The sequence below is a fragment of the Bidens hawaiensis genome, unplaced genomic scaffold (assembly GCF_021521415.1).
Source record: "Bidens hawaiensis isolate Kalapana, Puna unplaced genomic scaffold, B.hawaiensis_p1.1 tig00013365_1, whole genome shotgun sequence".
In the NCBI taxonomy this organism is placed as follows: domain Eukaryota; kingdom Viridiplantae; phylum Streptophyta; class Magnoliopsida; order Asterales; family Asteraceae; genus Bidens; species Bidens hawaiensis.
The window spans coordinates 549,870-571,690 of record NW_027492133.1 but is presented as its reverse complement, the minus strand read 5'-3'; the positions used below and the strand labels follow the sequence as shown (position 1 = coordinate 571,690).

The window sequence follows — 21,821 nt, the reverse complement described above, 5'->3', positions numbered from 1 at the left end:
TTCATGAGAAGCCTCCATTTACAGATATAACAATATGATAGTTTAAGAGAATGTAAGGAGTAATCAGAGGGTTTTTAAAGATTTCATTTATATATATTTAAGATAAGATACACTGTTATAGTTGTTCTCAAGTTTGCAGTTGTTCCATTTGAACCCACTGTCATATAACATTCAATATAAAACAAATTTCGAGATGGTAAAACATCATAAAAACATGTACATATGTTATATGAAGTCCATGATGAAATCATAAGTCATCAGTTTAGTAACATCATTTTATCAACCAGTTTAGACTATTGAACCTCTATAACTTTGATTTTCTTTCACAGTTTTAATCAAAGTACAGCATTTCATACCATTAAAATGTTACCACGATTCACCTATTTTATTTATCCATCATTTTAATATTTATAATTTATCTCAATATAAAAAAATAATTACTTTTAAGACTTTAGAATGTTACAAGAAAGGAGTCATTTTATGACTGGAAAATGGTTATTGATTAATAAAATGTGGGCCAATTTTTTAACATCCCTTAAGAGCCAAAATTGTAGTCAATAATTAAAAATTGTGTTGTTTTTAGGATTCTATTTAATAGCAAAAGGTACTATAAAAAAACTAAAAATGAAAACACCACTATTTAATAGAACAATAATATTTGGGTTTGTGATGAATTCTTTTCCTAAAATACTAAAATAAGTTATTTTTCAAGAATTTTAATTAACCAAAAACCATGTTTGGTTTCAAATATATTAAATAGTAATAATCTAGAGTAGGGGAAACAAAATATGTTTGGTTAAGACTTAAGAATAATAATCATATTCTTCACATGAAGGAGTTTGTGACACTTGTCGATCACTTTAATTATGAGCCACTGTAATCTTTTAAAAAGGCGTACCAACTACCGATTGCAATGACCAATCTAAACTTTCATCGCTAACCAATGCCCACTTAGACAAACACTTCTAATATGTTTCGTTGCTAGCCATGCTACTCGAACAAACACTTCTAAAACACTTAGTTGCTAACTGATGTCGCTACGTACGAAGCATGGTCTAATCATCTAACTTCATGATATAACAACCATCAAACTCGATTGTTAATTTTCTTAAGATTTAACCCAAAATTTTTCTTATTTATTTTAACAATTTTTCTAATAAAAAACTTATTGAATTTTAGTTTTATGGGCTTTTTGAGGAAGATAAGAAGCCCGCCAAAGGTCAAAGGGCTCATACCCAATCACCCATGTGAAAGGTAAACAAGACATTTCACAAATTGCTTACCAAATTTGTTCATAGTTTCAAATAGTTTAAATTTGCATTAGGTATATATCAAAATGTCACCTCTTCATGACATGGAGATTCACATAGCACCTTTTCTTTTCCTTTTATTTTTTTTTCTTTTAATATTATTTTTTTTAAGCCATGACAACCTTCTATTGAAAAATTCACCAGACCTTACTAATATCATGTTAACTAATGGAATCGGGTAAAATACAGCTTGCGTTGGACAGTAAATAAGCTGAGCCACTTTTGAGTCATTTGAGATTATTATGCTAAAAGTTTTAATCAAGACGAGCCTAGACCATGCGTAATGGGGAATTATATGGGCACTGTAGAGACGGATAAAGCCCCTACACACCCCGAGCATTTTGATTCGTTATGGCGACATGAACGTTTCTACAATAAAGCCCATATGTGTCTTAAATGGTAACGATTGAAGGGACATTAAGAGGCATTATCCATCGAATATGATTTTTTTTACTAAAAAGGGCGATGATGTAAAGACGCAGAGCAAGAGTCTAAGCTTCACTAATCAAACTTGATTAGGCTCACGAATCTAAATAAGCTTGTTGTTCATCTAGTTTCGATTATACATAAAATTATGATAAAATTAACTTTTTCATACGCTTATATTTTTCAAAAAAGTTACGCTATAAAAATAAGCATTTTATTCACTTTAATTTGAGTATAGATTGCAATAGTTTTATAAATGAAAACAAAATTAATATGTTACTCAGGGTTGTTTACAGTCGGTTTTGACGGTTGAATGTTAAACCCATGACCCAAACTCTTAGTAACATCTTTTTTGACGTTGAAAACCAAACAGTGAAACCGAAGTACCAAACCAATGACCGGTCTAAGAGTTTAAACCGAACCATAAACACCAATAATTGTTATGTGATTACAAGGGTTTGTGTTATGATAAACATAAGATAACTAGTAAATAATAAACAAGTCAAGCCCGAACTTGCAAAACTACTTAGATCAAACTCGAGCTCTCTTACTTTAAACAAGCCAAGCTTTTCAAGAGACTCTTAACTTCTAAATGAGACAAGTTAGCTAACGTTTTCAAAAACAATTTGAGTCAGCCTCTTATCACTATGTGATGCACTCAAATATGGAATCTAAAACGAGTTTATATTTTATAATCATAAACTTTTAAAGATGTTAGAATATTTATAAACTCACTTGTGATTTCGTTATTAAATCAAGGAGTCAAGATTCAAGTGCTCCACTTCTAGAAAAGTGTTTAAATTTCTCTCTTTTTGGTAGTGATCTAACGTAACTACCATACCAAATGCCTATACAAAGTTTTAACTTTAAATGGTTTAATTAAAAATTAATCGGGCCGACGGGTTGTTAGGGTTGGAAGTCATGAACCCGGGTCGATTAACATTGAGGATAAGGTTTCATAATCATACCGTAATTGCTTTGTTTCATATGAACTAAACAGCAATATGATATGATTAAGAAAGTTTTTTAATTTACACATGGGATGATGTATGATGCAACTTTATATATTGGATTAAATAATACAAAAAAAAAAACATAAAAAATCACGTCAAGGTTGCGTAAACAAATCGCAACCTTTGGTCATGTAAGTTAGTGAAATTTATAATATTTGATCAATGTGGTACAAATGGATGAATAAAAATAGTATTTTGAAAGCGAAAAAAATGTAAAAAAAAAATAGTAGCATATGAGCATTCTACTTGCAGAATGCAAATATATAATAATAATCAGGCATGAACAACATTTAGTATGTTACCGCAAGTTGTGAGACTAAATTGCTTTAAGTCCAGAGAGTTCACGCAGTTTCTCACATAGTACGAATGTGATTGTAGTTTGGGGACCTAGTCGTGCAAAAATAGCGAACCCGCTGCAATGTTTTTGGTATAGACAAGCGTTAGCATGGAAGATAAACATAAACAAGATTGGAACATTGTAAAAATTCTAGAGGTGTCAAAATGGGTCAGAAGCCAGGTTAGGAAACGGGTCAAAATGGATAACTTCTTTGTGGATTGGGTTGGTTGGCCCAAGGTACTTTTTGGTCCAATTTGGTGTGTTAAATAAAAACGAAAAGAATTATATAGTTTTAACAACAGTATAATATTTTAATGCAATGATTTATGACGTTTTTTGCAATAAAAATACACTTTTGACGACTTACAAACCAATTCACGACCCTTTTGACATGTTTCTGGTTAGTGCCAAACATAGACCAAATTAGGGTAGCAAACGCTTAGAGCCGGCTCATTTACAAACTGAGCTGAGCCGAGCAGGCCCTGCGACTCGTCAATCTGGCTTACCTTGGCTCGGGCTCGGCTCCACTCATTTCGAGCGAGCTTCAAGCAAGCCACAAGCATTTTACCCTAGACCAAATCTACCCATTTATATCTAATCTCTAATAGGAATTATAAAAAGTAGACGGCCATTGTTGGTTCTCACCCTTTGTAGAGTCCTCGAGGTCCCTCTGTGATCAAAACCTAGAATTTAAACATATTAAAATGTTAGGCAATTCAATCCAATAAAATCGAAAGTTCACTTAAAGAACAAACACGACGTCTGAAATATATAGTGAACTTGAAATCGCCAAAAGAAGATCTAATGATGCTGAAATCTATAATTAACCCCAACAAGTCAACAACAAATGTAATTATGGAATCATAAAGAACATAAAATCAGAAATTAATGCATTACCTTATATGCACAATGGAAACCGTTTTTATAAGCTCCGTCTCTAATAGATTCGCTTTGTAACATGAGACGGGTTTTAACCATGTCCATAGGCGCAGTTATGAGCGTGCTCATTGCACCCGCTATTGTACTCGACCTTCATAAGATCCAGATAAAATAACAGTTACAAACAATTAGCATCTAATATTAATGATTATATTTGTTTGAAAGATTGTAGGTAGAGAACTAGAGATGCATACACAAGATGAAGATAGAATCCTTCTTCAAGAGGGGTCCATTTTAACAACACCTGCCTTATAGTGACGTAAACAAAACTTAAAATAAGAATTGTAAATTTTGTAAATAATAAAACAGAGGACATAAGTTTTTAGAAGTTAACCCGTTTGAATTCATCATATGTAGCCATCTGTGATGCAGTTAAAGCCCCCGCACGAACCATGGCAGGCCCCACCCCCTTCCATAGAGCCGTTACTCCCTCTTTTGCAGCAATTCTTTGCAGTTCACCAATCGCTCCTATAGGCACATTAGGGTTCATTTGCAGACGTACCTAAATAATAACCACCTTTTCATTTTTAAGCAGAAAAAAGGTTCTAATGGTAACAAATTATTGGAGAGTATATATGTAAAACGGGTTACATTGGGTCATACCCTATTGGCATTGAGCCATAAGGGTAAAACTAAAAAGGTAAGCAATAAAAAAAAAAAAAATCGGAGCAAATGCCTTGAACGGTTTAATCCTGGTCCTTAGGACCAAAAAGCTGCAAGTATAATTTTGTAGAATTTTTTTGGTTATTAATGTAGAAAATATTTGAAGTACTGCTTTAAAGGTGTCTAAATTTATTGGTTTATATCTCTTACCTTGATAAAGCCAAATCAATATGACATTATCTTTTTCCAAAAACAAATACGTAATACAATCTTACTGGTTAATTGAATACATCTGAATTATTTTTATAGACAAATCTAATATATATCTCCCTCTTATATAGTTTATATATTATGAAATATTTAACAGCAATGTAACTACTTACCCCAAATCTATTTTCAGTTAAGATAAAAGAGATAAATAATTATAAATACACTTATACACACACACACACATTGACACATATAAATAAAGATAATGTTTTTTTTTTCTTTTACAAGTTGCATCGTTTAAGAGATCTTCTTAATACCTTCAGAATGAACCCAATATCGTCATACTATTGGCATTTCCTTTTTTTGTAATCTTATTGTAAAATATAACAAACAATTGTTAAAAGAATTATAATACTCTTTTATATTTTAATTCTTAAAAGACTTTTACTCAAATAGACATCACCTATATAATCAGATAACTACATCCATTCAAAGTTGAATTTAATACCGGTAAGTTTAGTAACACAAAACCAATATATTATAGACAGGTTTTTACTGAAATAGACCCATGAATACACAGGAAATAAGCCAGCTATTAATTAATTAAATCATGCAATGACATAACCTAAAAGGGATTACAAAAATATGTTATGACATTTTCTATAACAGGACTGGGCTCTTTGAGACCAGGCCCAGGCCTGGTTAGACCAGGCTTTGTGCACCTCTATGCTAACCAACCCGCCCATGTTTCCACCTTAAATGTATAACAATGCCTAAAAGATACCTTTACAACTTCCATAGGGTTGGTGAGCAAAGTGGCAAAAGCACCGGAAACAACTCCAGATGCAATCTTCATGAAGATGTTAGTGGATTCAAAGGCCAGTTCGCATAAATTTTTAGAAGGTTCATACAAACCTAATCGTAGACCTCCATAAGCAACTGACCTAGTCAATGCTGGGGACAAACCAAGATACAACGCCCGAGGTCCTTCTTTTTTAACAACTTGAACAAAAGTTTGTCCCTGTATATACCAAAACACAAGAACCTTCAGTCAGTCATTTTTGTCATAAATTAACAACTATAATAAAGAACTAAATAACATAGTTGGTTAACGGTTTATACCATTCCAGTTAATGGGCCTCTTTGTCCAACAAGTTGCATTTGTAGTCTCACTTTAAGTACATCTGCATACCATAACAAACTTCCTTGCCTTATAATATACAAGTAGAGATAAAAATTTTAACTGTTTAACAATGACTGAACTCGGCCTCTATTTTTTTTTTCTGTTATGCATTAAATTAATAAATCTAGGTGAAACAACAGGAATCGGTCGAAACTAAAAGTGCAAAATGGAATTATTAATAATTGAAAGAGGAAACCTAGTGGATGTGTTAGGGCCGTGGCTGTAGCAACAGCAACGCCACTTGTTCCAAAGTGAGATGCAACATTTGACGGTGAAGCTGACCAACTCTGATTGTTCTTTACTCCCATCTCACCTGCAATTTCCAAAATTCACCAATCAAATCCCCAATTTCTGCATTCAAACACCAATTTCAAACCCTAACGCATTATCTAAGAACAAAACAGCTGAATTCTACTCGAATTACAGTAAACGTACGCGAAATCTCGTCAAAATGCATTAATTTAGCAAAATACAAACATAACATAAACCCTAGGTTTCCGAAGGCATAAAACAACCAAATAATCACGAATTTTAGATAAACTTTCACATGGTACAACACCTTACCAGTATGATGTTGTACCACACCATAAGAAACCATACTACATTGTATGCCACCTTATCACATTGGCACCTTACCACACCATACGACTCCTTACCACACCTTATGACACCTTACCATGCCGTGCAACACCTTATGAAATCATATGATACCATAGAACACCTTACCACACCGTACAGCAATGTATGACACCTTATCACATCGTACGGCGCCGTACCACACTATATGAAAGCTTACCAAACCATACGACGCCTTACCACACCATTTACACTGTACGACACCTTAACATACCACACGACATCGTATGAAACCAAACCACACTGATCAAATCCTCCATTTCTTCATTCAAACACCAATTTCAAACCCTAACACCATTCTATAATAAAAAAAACACCTAAGTTCTACTCTAATTGCATTAAACACACGCGCAAACTCATCAAAACACATGAATTCAGCAAAACATGAGCATAACATAAACCCTAGGTTTCCGAAGGCGTAAAACAACCAAATAAACACAAATTTTAGCAAAACTGAAAATGTTAATCGCAATTATTAGCTGAACTAAAGCATACAACACGATGAAATCCTCCATTTCTTCATTCAAACACCAATTTCAAACCCTAACGCCGTAATCTAACGACAGAACACCTGAATTCTACACAAATTACATCAAACATACGCGAAAACTCATCAAACCACGTCAATTCAGCAAACCACGAGCATAACATAAACCCTAGGCTTCCGAAGGCGTGAAACAACCAAATAATCACAAATTTTAGCAAAACTGACAATGTTAAAGGCAATTTGCAGCTTAATGAAAGCATACAATACAATCAAATCCCCAATTTCAAACCCTAACACCGTAATCTAACAACAAAACACCTGAATTCTACTCAAATTACATCAAACATATGCGAAATCTCATCAAAACGCATTAATTCAGCCTAATACAAGCATAACATAAACCCTAGGCTTCCGAAGGCTTAAAACAACCAAATAATCTCAAATTTGAGCGAAATTGACAATGTTAAGCACGAATAGTAGCTGAATTGCATCAAACATACGCAAAAACTCGACAAACCGTGTCAATTTAGCATAATACAAGCATAAGAAAAACCCTAGGCTTCTGAAGGCGTAAAACAACCAAATAATCATAAATTTGAGCAAAATTGACAATGCTAAACGCGAATTGTAGCTGAATTGCATCAAACACACACGCAAACTCGTCAAACCGCGTCAATTTAACAAAACACGAGCATAGCATAAACCATAGGCTTCCTAAGGCGTAAAACAACCATGTAATCACAAATTTGAGGGAAATTGGCAACGTTAAACGCGAATTGTAGCTGAATTGCATCAAACATACGCGAAAACTCGTCAAACCGTGTCAATTTAGCATAATACAAGCATAACATAAACCCTAGGCTTCCGAAGGCGTAAAACAACCATATAACCGCAAATTTTAGCGAAATTGAGAATGTTAAACGCGAATTGTAGCTGAAATAGCTGAATTAAAACATATAATACGATTAATCGATGAATATACAGGATGACGAGAGCAAACCTGAAGCATTTTTTATTCGTTCGTGCATCTGTTGATTTGCGTTTGTTAGTTTTCGTTAGCCCTAGTTTGTTAGAACTGCAAGTATTGGGATCGGTACAGTTATGGTCCTTTGGAATACCATAAGTGTGCACTTTACACCCTCATAAGTCATAAGTTCAGTAGAAGGTTTGGATTATTCGGTGGAGACCCTAGTTCGAATCTTGTGTCATTTTTGGTGGATTATGGTAACGAAGGATTTGAGTTTGGCCTTGCGAGCTTGTCAGTTTGAATCCCGACCCCACTTGGGTTTTTGTTCCGTCGTGTGTTACCCCAGAGAGTTATGCTCTTGTGGTGGCACAACGATTGTCAAGTGGCAGTCGATGAAATGCCCAAGCCAAACTCTGAAGCCTGTGGTGGCACAACGACTCCCAAGTGGCAGTCAACAAAACACCCAAGCCAACACAACACAAGAAAGTCGCCACCCCCCCCCCCCAAAAAAAAAAAGAAGAAAACGTATGGTATTGAGTGTTTAAATATGGTAAATCATGTTTCCAGTAAAGATTCTATACAAATCACACTTCAGGTAAGTTTTTAAGATGAACTTATTATGGTGGTTAAAATTTGTTACATAAAAGAATAACTCAGTCAAAAGATGTCACATGGACGTAAAAAAAACTTTATTGGTGCTTTTTTAAGCTCAAAACGTGTCATGGCGTTACTACGTCATATTTTCATATGGTAAATTGAGTCGGTGCTTTTAGGAGCTCAAAAGGAGCCATGGTATTGTACTATTGTTTCGTGCCATCGTCGTACAAGTAGATATCGATCACATTATTCGCATCCACTAGATCGGCATCATCTTTTGTTAATCATCTCGTTAATTTAAACGAACACAACAGTAATACAGAAGATGCACACATTATCTGAAAACATAAGCACGTTCGGTCATGGCCTCTCATCTGTATTTCATATTAAGAATCAAAATGGCATCTGAGATTTGTAGCAAAAAGTAATAAAAACCCATGTTTCAAAATTGGCCATTTTGACAGCTAACAAATATATAACCACAGATATACAACATGATTTGTAACTTCATGTTCCTAAGGACCATTAATATGCATACCAATTCTCATTCTTTTTCCAGCATACCGTTTCATTTTCACATGCGCATTGAAGATTTGGTGCCTGTAATTTTGAAAATAAAAAGTAGTCAATCATTGATGCATAATAATTTATATGTTGTGTCATAAATGATTTCAAAACCATATTAATTTGATGTTTATAATTACCTTGCATAATCTAGTTTTTGAATAATAATCCCATTTAGTAAGAGTTCTGAACTGTAAACTTTTGCACCTGAAAGTACAGACCATATGTTTTACATGTGAACTTAATCGTAATAAGGCCTGCAAACGAACCGAATGAACACGAACATGAACAAGGGCATGCTTGTGTTCGTTCATTTAACTTTAAACGAACACGAACACTTAATTGAACACATATTTTGCGTTTTTGTTTTCGTGTTCGTTTATGTTCATTTGTTTAAATTATAAACGAACAGTTCACGAACATAAATGAACAAAGATAAACAAACATAAATGAACATATATAAACAAATGTAAATGAACACAAACAAACATAAATGAACACAAATGAACAAATATAAAACCATTAAGTAGATGACTCTTCAAAATAATATTTAATTATTTTCTATTAACATGTAAACGAACATAAATAAACGGATATAAATGAACATAAATAAACGAACATAAACAAACTTTCAGGAACATAAATGAACGAACAAAACATGTGTTCATGTTCGTTTGTTTATTAAATAAACGAACATAAAATGAACTTCCCACCAAACGGTTCACGAACAGTTCACCAGACATTCGGTTCGTTTACAGGCCTAGTAATAACTTGTGTATGCATAATGAAATAAGTATGCATCTATCTATACCTTTGTCTAAAAATGGAACACATACTTCATAATCCTTTTCACAAGACAATATTAAAAGATCATCTGATATCTTGTACTCCATCCTAGCTTGCTTAACACCTTCCATAACCTGTGAAGCATAACATTATAACAAAATTCCCAAAGTATGTATCTAATGCATACGATTTCTTACCTTGCCTTGACTTGCTTTGACCAAGTTTTTAATCATTTCTCGGTCAGGCTCTACACTTGAGGTAACTAACACTCTCTGATCCTGTATTTTAAAAATAAGTTGAATAATTAAAATTTTAAAATCATACAATCAACTGAATCTTAAGTGTGTGTTTACACACAAACTATTACCTTGAGAAGTGGATGTGATCTTGCACGAGACAATGAAACGGGCATATTAAAGCCGATTTCTTTTTCCTTTTTAGTGTCCCTAAGTATGTAAATTTTTTCATCAATAATACATGCTGCTTGCTCACAGCTTTCAAGCCATGACGGGGTCACTACTGGTTTACCAAACGCCATTGCTTCTAACATATTCTTTGTTCTTGCAAATCTATCAGAAACAAAATGTGTAGCATCCGAGCAATCTTTTGCTATTGAAATTCCCAATTTTTTCATTACCTGCATAGAAAAGATGGGAGATTTATGACTTGTGATCGGTTATAAAGAGTTCAAACAAAAAGAGTATTATTAGAGGTGGCAAAATAGACAGGCATTTTAATTAAAAAAGTGTGATATTCTTATAACAATTAGCATGTCAAAAAGATTAAATAAATTATATTATCCTGTAATACCAATTATTTAAACAAAGATTTAGGAGATTGTATGCATTAAAACTGCAATTTTGACCTATATAAACTCTTGGATCCATTTGACCCGTTTGACACATTTCCTTTCTAGCTATCTTTTTAATTTTCTTTTTACTGTTTGACACATTGAAAAAGTCAAACATAACCCAAATCGACCCATTTACCAGCAAAAATCAAAATTTCCACATTTAGCTATGATAATAAACGAAGAAGTTTATAAAAAAATAACCTTTCTCTGCTGCTTAACCACATCATCTTCAAGATTTTGGCTGAACAATACACGAACTTCCACCCTTTTTCTACGTTTTCTCAAATCCTTTGTTATGGAATCCGGGGACGATTCTGCAACATGTTTAGTGTTAGTAACTTCTGCTAAACTCAGCTGACCAATGTCCTGCATCAAAGATCCTTTCCAGGACTTATTTCTAACTGCTGATCTGAATTTGGAAGCGGATCGTGCTTTCCTTGTTACGCTCGACATCAAAAAAGCTTCCTTGAGGCTCCCTTCTGTCTCACTGGGACCCACAACTGAAACTCTATTGCCACTTAATGTTGCATTTTGTCTCGTATTTCTACATGTTCTTTTCTTTTTGGGCCAATTCCATGCCTCAAACTTTATGTTACCATGTGTAATATTTTCAAGATTACATGAATGCTCAGTCCTCTTTGAAACTTTTACCGATGACCCGCGTCTAGTTCTAGTAGCCACGGGTGAAAAGGTTTTAGCTTTTTGAGTTTCACGGTGGGATCCACGCCTTGTATAAACATATTGAACGTTTTCCTTTTTTGAATCTTGATTTTTCTTCCTTTTGGTAAAAACTTTCAAGGGTTTATCATGTGACTTCTTGACATTTTCAGTTAAAGATTCTACATTCGGCTCGTTTCGGTTAAAATTTGTGGCATCCGTTAAAGGAAAAGAAACCTGTTTCAATGTTTCATCAACATCAAAAGTGGGAGGTGGGACATACAGCAAGGATTCAATAACTTCAGCTGCCATTTGAGTGTTGAAACTAGCATCAAACATATCGTTTCCCGAGGGGCATTTTGGTAATTCTTCCTCAAAGTGTTGATCAAGTGATCTTCCATCCAAATGTATATTTTTTTGGATGTTGGGTTCTTTTTCCTTTTCCAAAATGAGATTAGCGTTCCAATCGAAGGTTGGAACACCGATTTGGTTCATACGATTGGCTTTTTTTACCAATTCATGGGACCCTTTTGCAAATGAAGTAAAAGGTGATCTTGGTCCATTAGTTTTTGGAATCTTGACTTCTGGAGACAAATTTTCAACACTAATTGAAAGATAATGATCCACAAATCTCAATGCATTAGCTTGTGTTGACTCCCCAGGTTCCGGAGAATCATCAACTATTTCATTTACGTTCTCAGAATTATTATAACAGGCATTCTCGTCATGATCAACTTTTGCAGCATTTGCATTATTTGATATCCCAGTTAGTACTTCTTGAAAACATGTGTCTGCTTGTAGTGATTTGGGCCCGTTATCAGTTACTTTATCTGTCAAATTGCTTCCTGCAGAAGACTTGACTTCTAATGACGGTGTACTAACTGCACTAGCGCGTCGCCACAGAAGTCCTGATACAAAATGCAGTTACAAAAATGTTAGTAAAAACATCCAACTTCATCACTTTACTGGTTTTTCAGTTAATAGCTGTTTTTTACCCATAACATTCCGCAAATCGTATGCTAAAAAGTTATTAAAACTAGATTAAAATGTAATAGACTTAAAAGATTTAAATGAATGTCTTAATGAACTTATACAAACTTAAACTAACGAATATAAATAAATGTAAACTAACAAAAATAAATAAACGTAAACAAACGAACATAAACAAATTTAAAAGAACAAAAGTTCACGAACAAAAATGAACAAACAAGACATGTGCTCATGTTCGTTCATTTCACTAAATGATAAAAAAAATTGTTCATGTTTGTTTGTTTATTAAAAGAACTAACATAAACAAACTTCCGGCCGAAGAGTTCATGAATGGTCCATTGAACTTTCAGTTCATCTATAAACCTACTTAGATATGCATTAAATTATCAGTATCAAGGTTTAATTGCGTTTGTCCTACACGCCCAAGTTACGTTTCTCAAATGTTTGTTTCCTATAATTTTACACAAAATTCTGTTAACATGTATTCCATTACTTTTACAGTATGCAGCCAAATGAGAATACATGTTAAAAGGTAAAGAGTTGATCATAATAGATGCACAAGTCACAATCTTCAAATGAAATTCTTAAATTTTCGCTTTAAATAACTGTTTATCATACCTCCTCTTCGGTCTTTTTTCTCTGATATTACTTCATCATCATCACTATCCAACACACCTACATCCTCACTATCTTCCACCATTAGTGATCTGAGGTCGCCAACAAAATTGTTAATATCTAATTCCTCGGTTTTGTCATCCAAATTCACAAATTGAGTTTCTTCTTCATCTTCTTCTTCTTCAGTGTAACTGTAATCAAAAGCCCTAGAAATCTTATAACTGTCCTCAACACCTACATCAACCATATTCCCTGTTGAATCAATAAAAGATGCACATAAAACATTAGAAATATTATAAGAATCCATGAGCTAAGTATGCATATCATCTCCATTCTATTATTATGAAACTAAATAGTTTACATTGTTCTAATTAGAGCTGTCCAAACTGCTCGATGCTTGTTCGAGTTTGGGTTGGTTTGTAAACGAGACAATCAGCTCGAATTATATTCAAACTTATTTTTTTATTTAAATAATAATATATATACAAATACACAATTTTTAAATACTTTTAAAATTTCTCTCACTCTGTCACTTTCATAATTTCAGGCTACATTATATCCAACATCAAACTTATTTCTTATAGAAATTTGCAAACTACTAGAAATTTGTCTAAAAGCAACTAATTTGTCTATTTAACTGCACTTTAGTGTAATTGTTCAAATGGTTTTTTATATAACATAAAAAAAGGATTTTACAATAAACAAATTATATATATATATCCAACTTCCAACTTCTTTATGCAAAAAAAAAAAGATAAGCAATACTCGGAAAATCGCTCGATCGAAAATGCTCGTTCGATTTACGCTCAGTTTTGCAAAATTATTTCTTATAGAAATTTGCAAACTACAACAAGTTTGTTTAAAAGCTTATTTCTTACAAAACTTGCAAACCACTAGAAGTTTGTCTAAAAGCTACTAATTTATCCGTTTACCTGTCACTTTATTCTAAGACAAAGTGTAGTGAGCAACAATTCTGGGCGACACGGGGGGGGGGGTGGAATTTGTGGCGGTGCTTGTTTTTTTGAATAATATTATTATATTAATATGTGTGTGTAATATATATACATATATATATTGATGTGATGGGGATACAAAACCATTACACCTAAAGTGAAAATCGCCCCTTTGCTGATTTGACATCACGTGTCAAAAATCGCCCTTATTTTGTATCCCTCCACTACACATAACTTGTTTATGCAAAAAAAAAAAGATAAGCAATGCTCGGAAACTCGCTCCATCGAAAAATGCTCATTCGATTTTGCAAGCCCTCACTCGGTTCGGTTAGTGAACAGCCCTAATTACCAAAATTGAGGAGAAATAAAAGGGGAAAAGAGCGTACCAGGTTGGTGATGGTCAAATCTAGGCATAATATAAAGTATAATCAGTTGTTTAAACTCCCATTGAAGGACAAAATGAGATGATTTGTACACAAGAATGCAGTTGGAAGCGTGCTTGAGAAGCTGGAGAATAATAAGGTTATGATGAATTTGAGTGAGAATTTGGGGGGGAAATGAAATGAATATAAAAATGGTGGGTTTTGGAGGGAAAATTGGGATATAAGGCATGATGTTTTTAATAAGAAGAGACACCCTTAAGTTCCGTACTTTGAAAAGGCGTTTGACCAGAATCTTAAACGAGTCGTATGACTTATACGAGACAGTGATGCTATTTAAACGAGTTGTATAGCCTATACTACTCGTATACCGCCCATACACCCTTTAAACGACTAGTGCCTATGCCAGTCGTTTTTTGTTTTTTTCCCATATCATTGTGTAATTAACTAAAAATTTTCATCACCGAGTATGGGTTTCGGATTACCTAAGCCCGATCCATTGTCATCCCCTAGCATAATACTATAAAACCTTTTGACCCCAGATTGATAGTTAACATATACCTCATCAACGTCATTTTCAATCATTAAGGGCTTCTTTTTAACCAACATTTCCATCATCATACAAACCAGAATCCTTGAATTAGAAGTGTTACCCTCGTCTTGAGGCACGCTAACTTCACTTAAACCGATAACCATTTATTTTTTCTCGTATGAATTATTCGAGTTTCACCAGTAGCGTATACGATCAAGAAACCAAGGGAAAAACAATGATAACATCTCCATTTTAGCGCTTTGAAGTTTTTCATGTCTCCACCTTTTATCCTTCCAGTATTGGGTAATTTCCATCATCCGCGTATCTATACAGACGAGTAACCAATCACCATAATGAAATAAAATGAAAACGAAATATTTTAACTCAAACAGTCATATATAAATTAACATAAATATTATGTTAATCAAACTATTTTAAATATTTATGTTAAATCTATATATGAAACTATTTTTAAAAATAGCAATTTAAAATAGTTTCATATATAGATTAACATAAATATTTTAACTCAAATAGTCACAAATGCATAATAATAATTAATTATTAACTGACAAACATTTTTTTTTTGTCCTAAATCACTATTTTTGCCTTTTTGACCAAATTTTCTTTTCTAGCATAAAGTTTTCAAGATCCAATGACAAAAGTGGAAACCGAAACAAATGCTTTTCGAAAACTCAAAAATCGATATTTCAGTTTTAGCCCTAAGCCAAAAGAACCAACCCATAGTACATACGCTGTTACTTCAACCGTAGACACAAAATTAAATCAGTCTTTGGATTTAACAAGTGGACAATATAAAAATCCCAATCCAAATAAGCCAAAAAGGACTAAAGGAGTGAACTACCAAGTTGTATGAATAAAGTATTTTTTTATTTATTGGATTGACCCTACATAAGCACTATTGTGTAGCCAATGAGAATGGTTCAAAGTTTAGATGCTTCATTATATTGTATAAAATGTTTGCTAATCTATGTCAATCATTAATTAATTACCTTTCAGGAAAGTCATTTACCTTTTTGCAATTGCTGATTTCCATTTCGAAAAGAAAAATGATTTATAGCCTTAAGTTATGACTAGTTGTATATATCTTGGTTGTTTGGTTTTTGGAGTCTCGACAACAGTTTTTAATACAAGTTTCCGTTTCAAATTAAAAAGAAGGTACATATATGAGAAAGTGATTGAGACAAGATGATACATGAGTTTAAGCTGCTGCCATTTTATTCTCAAAACTATAGAAACTAGTTTCAGATAAATCATGATGCAATCGATCACTGTGATTTTAAATTGAGTCATTTAATGAATAATGAAATGAAGAAATCACCAACTCCATTAATGTGTAAATCCAAGACACATGATGTCATCCTTTGTGTGGATCATCCATATATTACATACATAACATAGATCAGCATTACACTTCTAGGACTTTAAGCCTCTCCCTCACCTCTCTCTCTCTACACACACATATATATATATATATGTATGCGCGCACGCACACACAGATAGGGCCATGTTCTTTTGAGAACCAAACATAGTTATGAGAACTTTGAGAATAAAATGTTTTTTAATTTTTAAAAAGTTTTATAGAGCTTCTATACACTCTTACGAGCATTTTTTGTCGAGGGAAAAAACCTAAGAGAATAAAAAAAATTGACAAAAACCCCGTTGTCATCGTGTCACATATGTAATAGCCTAGGTAAAAATACACACAGCATTTTACTTCAAAAGAGTAAAGCCATAAGAAACACAAAATCTAAAATAATTATGATAACAAAATCCAAAATTATTATAACATTTTACGTGTCTCTCTCTCTCTCTATTGTTGGTGTAATCAAAATCAGTTATGCTAAGATCAATCAAACCCACTTGGTTAGTACTTCCTCAACTTCATCTATGTTCTTGTACGTACACACGATTTTTTTATTTTATTTTTTTTGGTTGAAAAAGTAGGTGGTATAGGTAAAATATTTGTATTTGTAGGTAGGTTCCTTGGTTATTTGCAAAAGTGAGTTAACTCGCTGTAGGGGATTGCGAGCTTTGAGATGCAGACTTAAACTCGCAAAAGGGGGTAGTGAGCTAACAAGAAATCTGACAGCTTAAAAATTGCACACACCTATCTGGGTAGCGTTGTAAACATTTAAGTACTTCACACATGTTTACATCTTGCCATTCACACATGTTTGACACACACCTATATGATGTTGACTTGTTTTTTTGACGAAGCAACTTCATTTCAAGAGGTGTACGTGGTTAATTACTTCAACCTTCCGGTCTAGCAGGTTTTCTTACAAGTCTCCAAGGATTGTTTCTATTGGATAATCATAATATGCTAAGTATTGCATGTGATTTTATATCTTATACGGAGTAATATATATGACCATACTCAATTACTCAGTGACTTAATTAGTTTAAAAATTTGAAAACAGTTTATATAATTAGTTTTAATTATTCTATTTAGTTTTAATTTTAAGATTGATTCGTTAATACAGATTAACTTAGAAATAGGATGAGGCATGTGGTCAGATAAGTAGATAACTCAGATCCAAACATGTGTGAATGACAAGATGTAAACATTTAACCAGTGTTTTAAAAACCGATTCATACCGGCCGGTTGGTAATACCGGATTTCACATATCAAATCGGTATTTTGTGACCGGTATTTTTGAGCGGTTTGCTAGATCATTGAATCAACGGTTTTTTCTAAAATACCGGTTTAAACCGGCAAACCGGTTCTAAGCCCAAGCGAATTTTGATATTTTGAGGCTCATATTTTTTAAAATTTACCTTTAACATAACAATTAGCATCGAAATGAGTGAATCTTTGGATTATTTTTAAAAATTGAAAGCTTTTGTATTATTTTTTTTATTATGGATTAACTTTTTTATTATATTTTATTATGGAATCATATAATTTTGGATTATTTTTTGAGTTGAAGTTACATTTATATGATATTACAAGGTAAACTATTAACCCGGTTGAACCTCTCGGTACAACCCGATTCAACCGATTGTACCATTTTTTAGTCAAATCTGATACGAGTTAAATACCGGTTTTTAAACATTGCATTTAACACTCTGATTTTAAAGTTAGTAATTTAATTAATGAATTAAATGAAAAAATTAACTCCATTAATGTGTAACTCCAAGACACATGATGTCATCCCATGTGTGGATCATCCATATATGCATACATAACATAGAGCAACATTACACTTCTAGGACAATTTTTTTTCTCTCTCTCTCTCTCCACACACATATATATGTATATATTTACCCTAACGATCAAGCCTTTTTCTCTTATAGGTGTATATTGTTGTAATCAAGATCAATGATGCTAAGATCAATCAAATCCTCTTGGTTAGTAATTCTGCTACTTCATCTATGTGTGTGTAGAGTGTAAAAGATATATAACAAACACATATATATGATGTTGACTTGTTTTTGATGAAGCAACATCTTTTCAAGAGGTGTGGCTGCTTCAACCTTCAAGTTTAGCAGGTTTTCTTCCAAGTCTCCAAGGTTTGTTTCTCATAATTCTTGAATAATTATTGCATGTGATCTAATATATCTTAAAATATGTATGACCACACTCATAGTAAACGAATTAGTATTAACTCTTGTACTGAAATTTAGTTTTTTTAATTTATTTGATAAAACAACTTAACTTAGAAATTGGATGAAGCATGATCATGTGGGTCAGATCCAAACATGCGTGCATAAATGTAGACCACTTGGGAGCAGAAAGACTTCAATTATTTCATTCAAAGATTCTTTCACACGTTACTTCAAAAGAGTAGAGTTCACATGGAACACAAAATCCAAAATTATTATGATAACATTTTACTTTTTTATAAGCTTTTAGCTGTAATATGTTGTCTTTATGTTAAGGGGAAATTATGCTATATCAATCATAACCTATGTTATTGAAGAAAAAAAATTAATAACGCAACTAGGTTTAATTTGACAATTTGACTCGTTTCAATCCAACCCAAAATAATCTTTTTTTTTTAATTTAACCTTTTTCGACCCTAACCCATTCTGCCCCTATCCCGTTTTGACCTGACCCAACCCGTTTGCCAGTCCTAGCAACTACAGTTTTATTTTTGTAAAAAATTTTGGGTATGATTTATTTTTCTTTAAAAACTTAGGGTATGTTTGGTTGGAGGTAATGGAATGAAGGGGGAATAGAATGGGAGAATGAATGGAATGGACAAGGGAATGAAATAGATCATTACCATTCATTTTTCTTGTTTGGTTAACCTATAAGAATGAAATCATTTATTAATTTTTATTGTTTGGTATCTAAAAAAATTGTAGAAATGAAATAGAAATAATAAAAACACTTCTATCTCAAAATACTTTTTAACCAAAAAAAATAAAAATAAAAACCCTACAATGGCGATGGTGGTAGCTCCGGCGACGAAAATGGTGGTGGCGGTGGTGTGGTGGTGGCAGCGGTGGTGGTGTCGGCAGAGTTGGTGGTGGTGCCGATGGTGGTGGTGGTGTTGTTGTTGAGAAAGTAGGGCGAATGAGGAATGAAATGAAAAAAAAGGGGAGTAGGAAGGAATGGATTTGATGGAATGGGATTCCATGTGTAATGGATGATTCCATTCCATTGAGCAACCAAACACCACTTTTTTCATTCCTGCGTACCAAACGCTACCTTAACTTCGTGAATTTTGATTTTGAAATCAACTATTCTCATTTATAATATAAAATGACCTAATTACAATAGAGAGACAGATAAGCAGACAAAAAGCTGTGCTGTCACCCTTTTTTGAATGACAAATCCGAATCCGATCCTATAAAAAAAGTTACAGTTTTTTGGCGTTGAAACGAATGCTTACTTTGTAATAAATTTAAGGACCATGACAAAGTTTTTCCCCCATTTTATCGAAGTTTCTCTCTATATATATTTTATAAAGTTATAAGTTTACTCACTTTTGTGAAAGAAAGTACTCATAATGCATCTCACATTTAATTTACAACATAACTAAATGTTTAGCATTGAAGTTAATTTGAGCAATTTGTGTATCACAAATCACAGTAAACTAGAAGGCAAAGTAGCATTGATAACCGGAGCAGCGAGCGGCATTGGCAAAGAAACCGCAGCCAAATTCATCGACAACGGGGCGAAAGTGGTAATTGCGGACATCCATGACCACCTCGGGCACGAGACCGCCACAAAACTCGGCCCAAACGTCTCCTTCGTCTCATGCAATGTCACTCACGAGCCGGATATCGCCAATGCAGTCGATTTCACAATATCCAAATTTGGAAAACTCGACATTATGTATAACAACGCGGGGATCCCATGCCGGACCCCACAAGCCATAGTGGATCTCGACCTTGACACGTTTGACCGAGTCATGTCGGTCAACGTCCGAGGCGTACTGACAGGAATAAAACACGCTTCACGGGTAATGATTCCCCGTGAAAGCGGGTGCATATTATGCACCGCCAGTGTGACAGGAATACTGGGCGGGTTGTCCCAACACACGTATTCCATATCAAAGTTTACGGTTATAGGGATTGTGAAATCATTAGCATCTGAGTTATCTCAACATGGTGTTAGGATTAATTGCATATCGCCTTTTGCTATCCCGACGTCGTTTGTTATGAACGAAATGAAAGAGTATTTCCCGGATGTTAAAGATGATGAAATTGTGAAAATGGTGCATAATGCTGGTGAGTTCAAAGGGAGTTACTGCGAGCCTGCTGACGTGGCGAATGCCGCGGTTTATCTTGCTTCTGATGATGCTAAGTTTGTTAATGGCCATAATCTTGTGGTGGATGGTGGTTTTACATCTAAGAAAAGTATTAGGTTTAGTGTACCAGATCACTGATTAGTGAATGATTAGAATAATAATTTGTAAATTTAATACCTTATTTAAAGCAATATGGGTTTTCTTAATTATGTAGCATTTTGATATAAATGTGTACATAGGAAATTTATGTTTTCGAAAATTTTGCAATAAATATCCCATTGGAAACTTTTGTAACAAATTTCCTATTAGGGTGTTTATGGTGTTGTTCAATGTGGTTTTTTAAAGGAAAACCAAAACTTCTGTTTTTGGATTTTTTGAAATCATTCGTTTTTTCGGTTTTCGTTTTGGTTTAGAACAGTAATAGTATGCGCCAAAACCATGTATCGAAAAAAATGCAGATCAATCTCAAGATGTTTAATTGTAAGCTAATGAAACACGAAAATTGGCTACTAAATATGTAACGCCAAGATTGTCACACCGAAGAGTGGGTGGACAACTGATCGAAATATGAAGCTCATGTAATATGGACGTAATCCAACTAACCTCCAAAGTAGTGTGAGCCATGACACGATACTCGGCCTTGTAACTGAAACGAGCAATGACGTGCTAGCTATTTATTGGAGCTCGGGTTATTGCGAACAACTTATTCACAAAGATCGACAACATCTGTTTACAAATAATACCAAATTCAGAAAACATATTTTCTCATGAGTTTTAATGAACAAGCTACACTGATTAATTATAGTTTATACCCCGGTTTGTATACAACTGAAAAACGGTTTCGTGTTGTAAGGTGGCAACAGAACGAACCACTATTCGATCGTGACTTAATGTCATAGATGTAGGGTGCAAATTGTTTGAAAGACTCGTATGCGCGCTAGAACACTTCAAGAATCATCTCACTTTGGCGATTAAAAAAAATAACCATATAATTTTTGTCATAAAGATTACATCTGTTGGAATTAAAAGAAAGTTATTTTATATTTAATATTATTAAATA

General features: G+C 33.6%; 2 protein-coding genes and 1 pseudogene across 3 annotated transcripts; 1 reads left to right on the top strand and 2 right to left on the bottom strand.

The window, feature by feature from the left end:
* Positions 1-3,031: 3,031 nt before the first annotated feature.
* LOC143543938 (uncharacterized) lies at positions 3,032-8,216 on the bottom strand. The gene is made up of 9 exons (XM_077036143.1): positions 8,145-8,216; positions 6,218-6,334; positions 5,961-6,022; positions 5,623-5,859; positions 4,360-4,527; positions 4,220-4,269; positions 3,984-4,116; positions 3,732-3,769; positions 3,032-3,162 (listed from the first exon to the last, which is right to left on the bottom strand). Exons 1-9 carry the CDS (start codon positions 8,170-8,172, stop codon positions 3,066-3,068), a joined length of 930 nt encoding a protein of 309 aa, XP_076892258.1. The 5' UTR covers positions 8,173-8,216; the 3' UTR covers positions 3,032-3,065.
* An 885-nt stretch (positions 8,217-9,101) lies between these two features.
* LOC143543957 (uncharacterized) lies at positions 9,102-15,202 on the bottom strand. The gene is made up of 8 exons (XM_077036156.1): positions 14,992-15,202; positions 13,177-13,425; positions 11,113-12,476; positions 10,426-10,695; positions 10,256-10,336; positions 10,084-10,192; positions 9,413-9,479; positions 9,102-9,308 (listed from the first exon to the last, which is right to left on the bottom strand). Exons 1-8 carry the CDS (start codon positions 15,200-15,202, stop codon positions 9,224-9,226), a joined length of 2,436 nt encoding a protein of 811 aa, XP_076892271.1. The 3' UTR covers positions 9,102-9,223.
* A 3,182-nt stretch (positions 15,203-18,384) lies between these two features.
* LOC143543956 ((21S)-21-acetoxyl-apo-melianone synthase SDR pseudogene) lies at positions 18,385-20,917 on the top strand (annotated as a pseudogene). Its single transcript, XR_013137172.1, has 3 exons — positions 18,385-18,410; positions 18,504-18,572; positions 20,101-20,917. The product of XR_013137172.1 is annotated as a (21S)-21-acetoxyl-apo-melianone synthase SDR pseudogene (transcript).
* Positions 20,918-21,821: the final 904 nt, after the last annotated feature.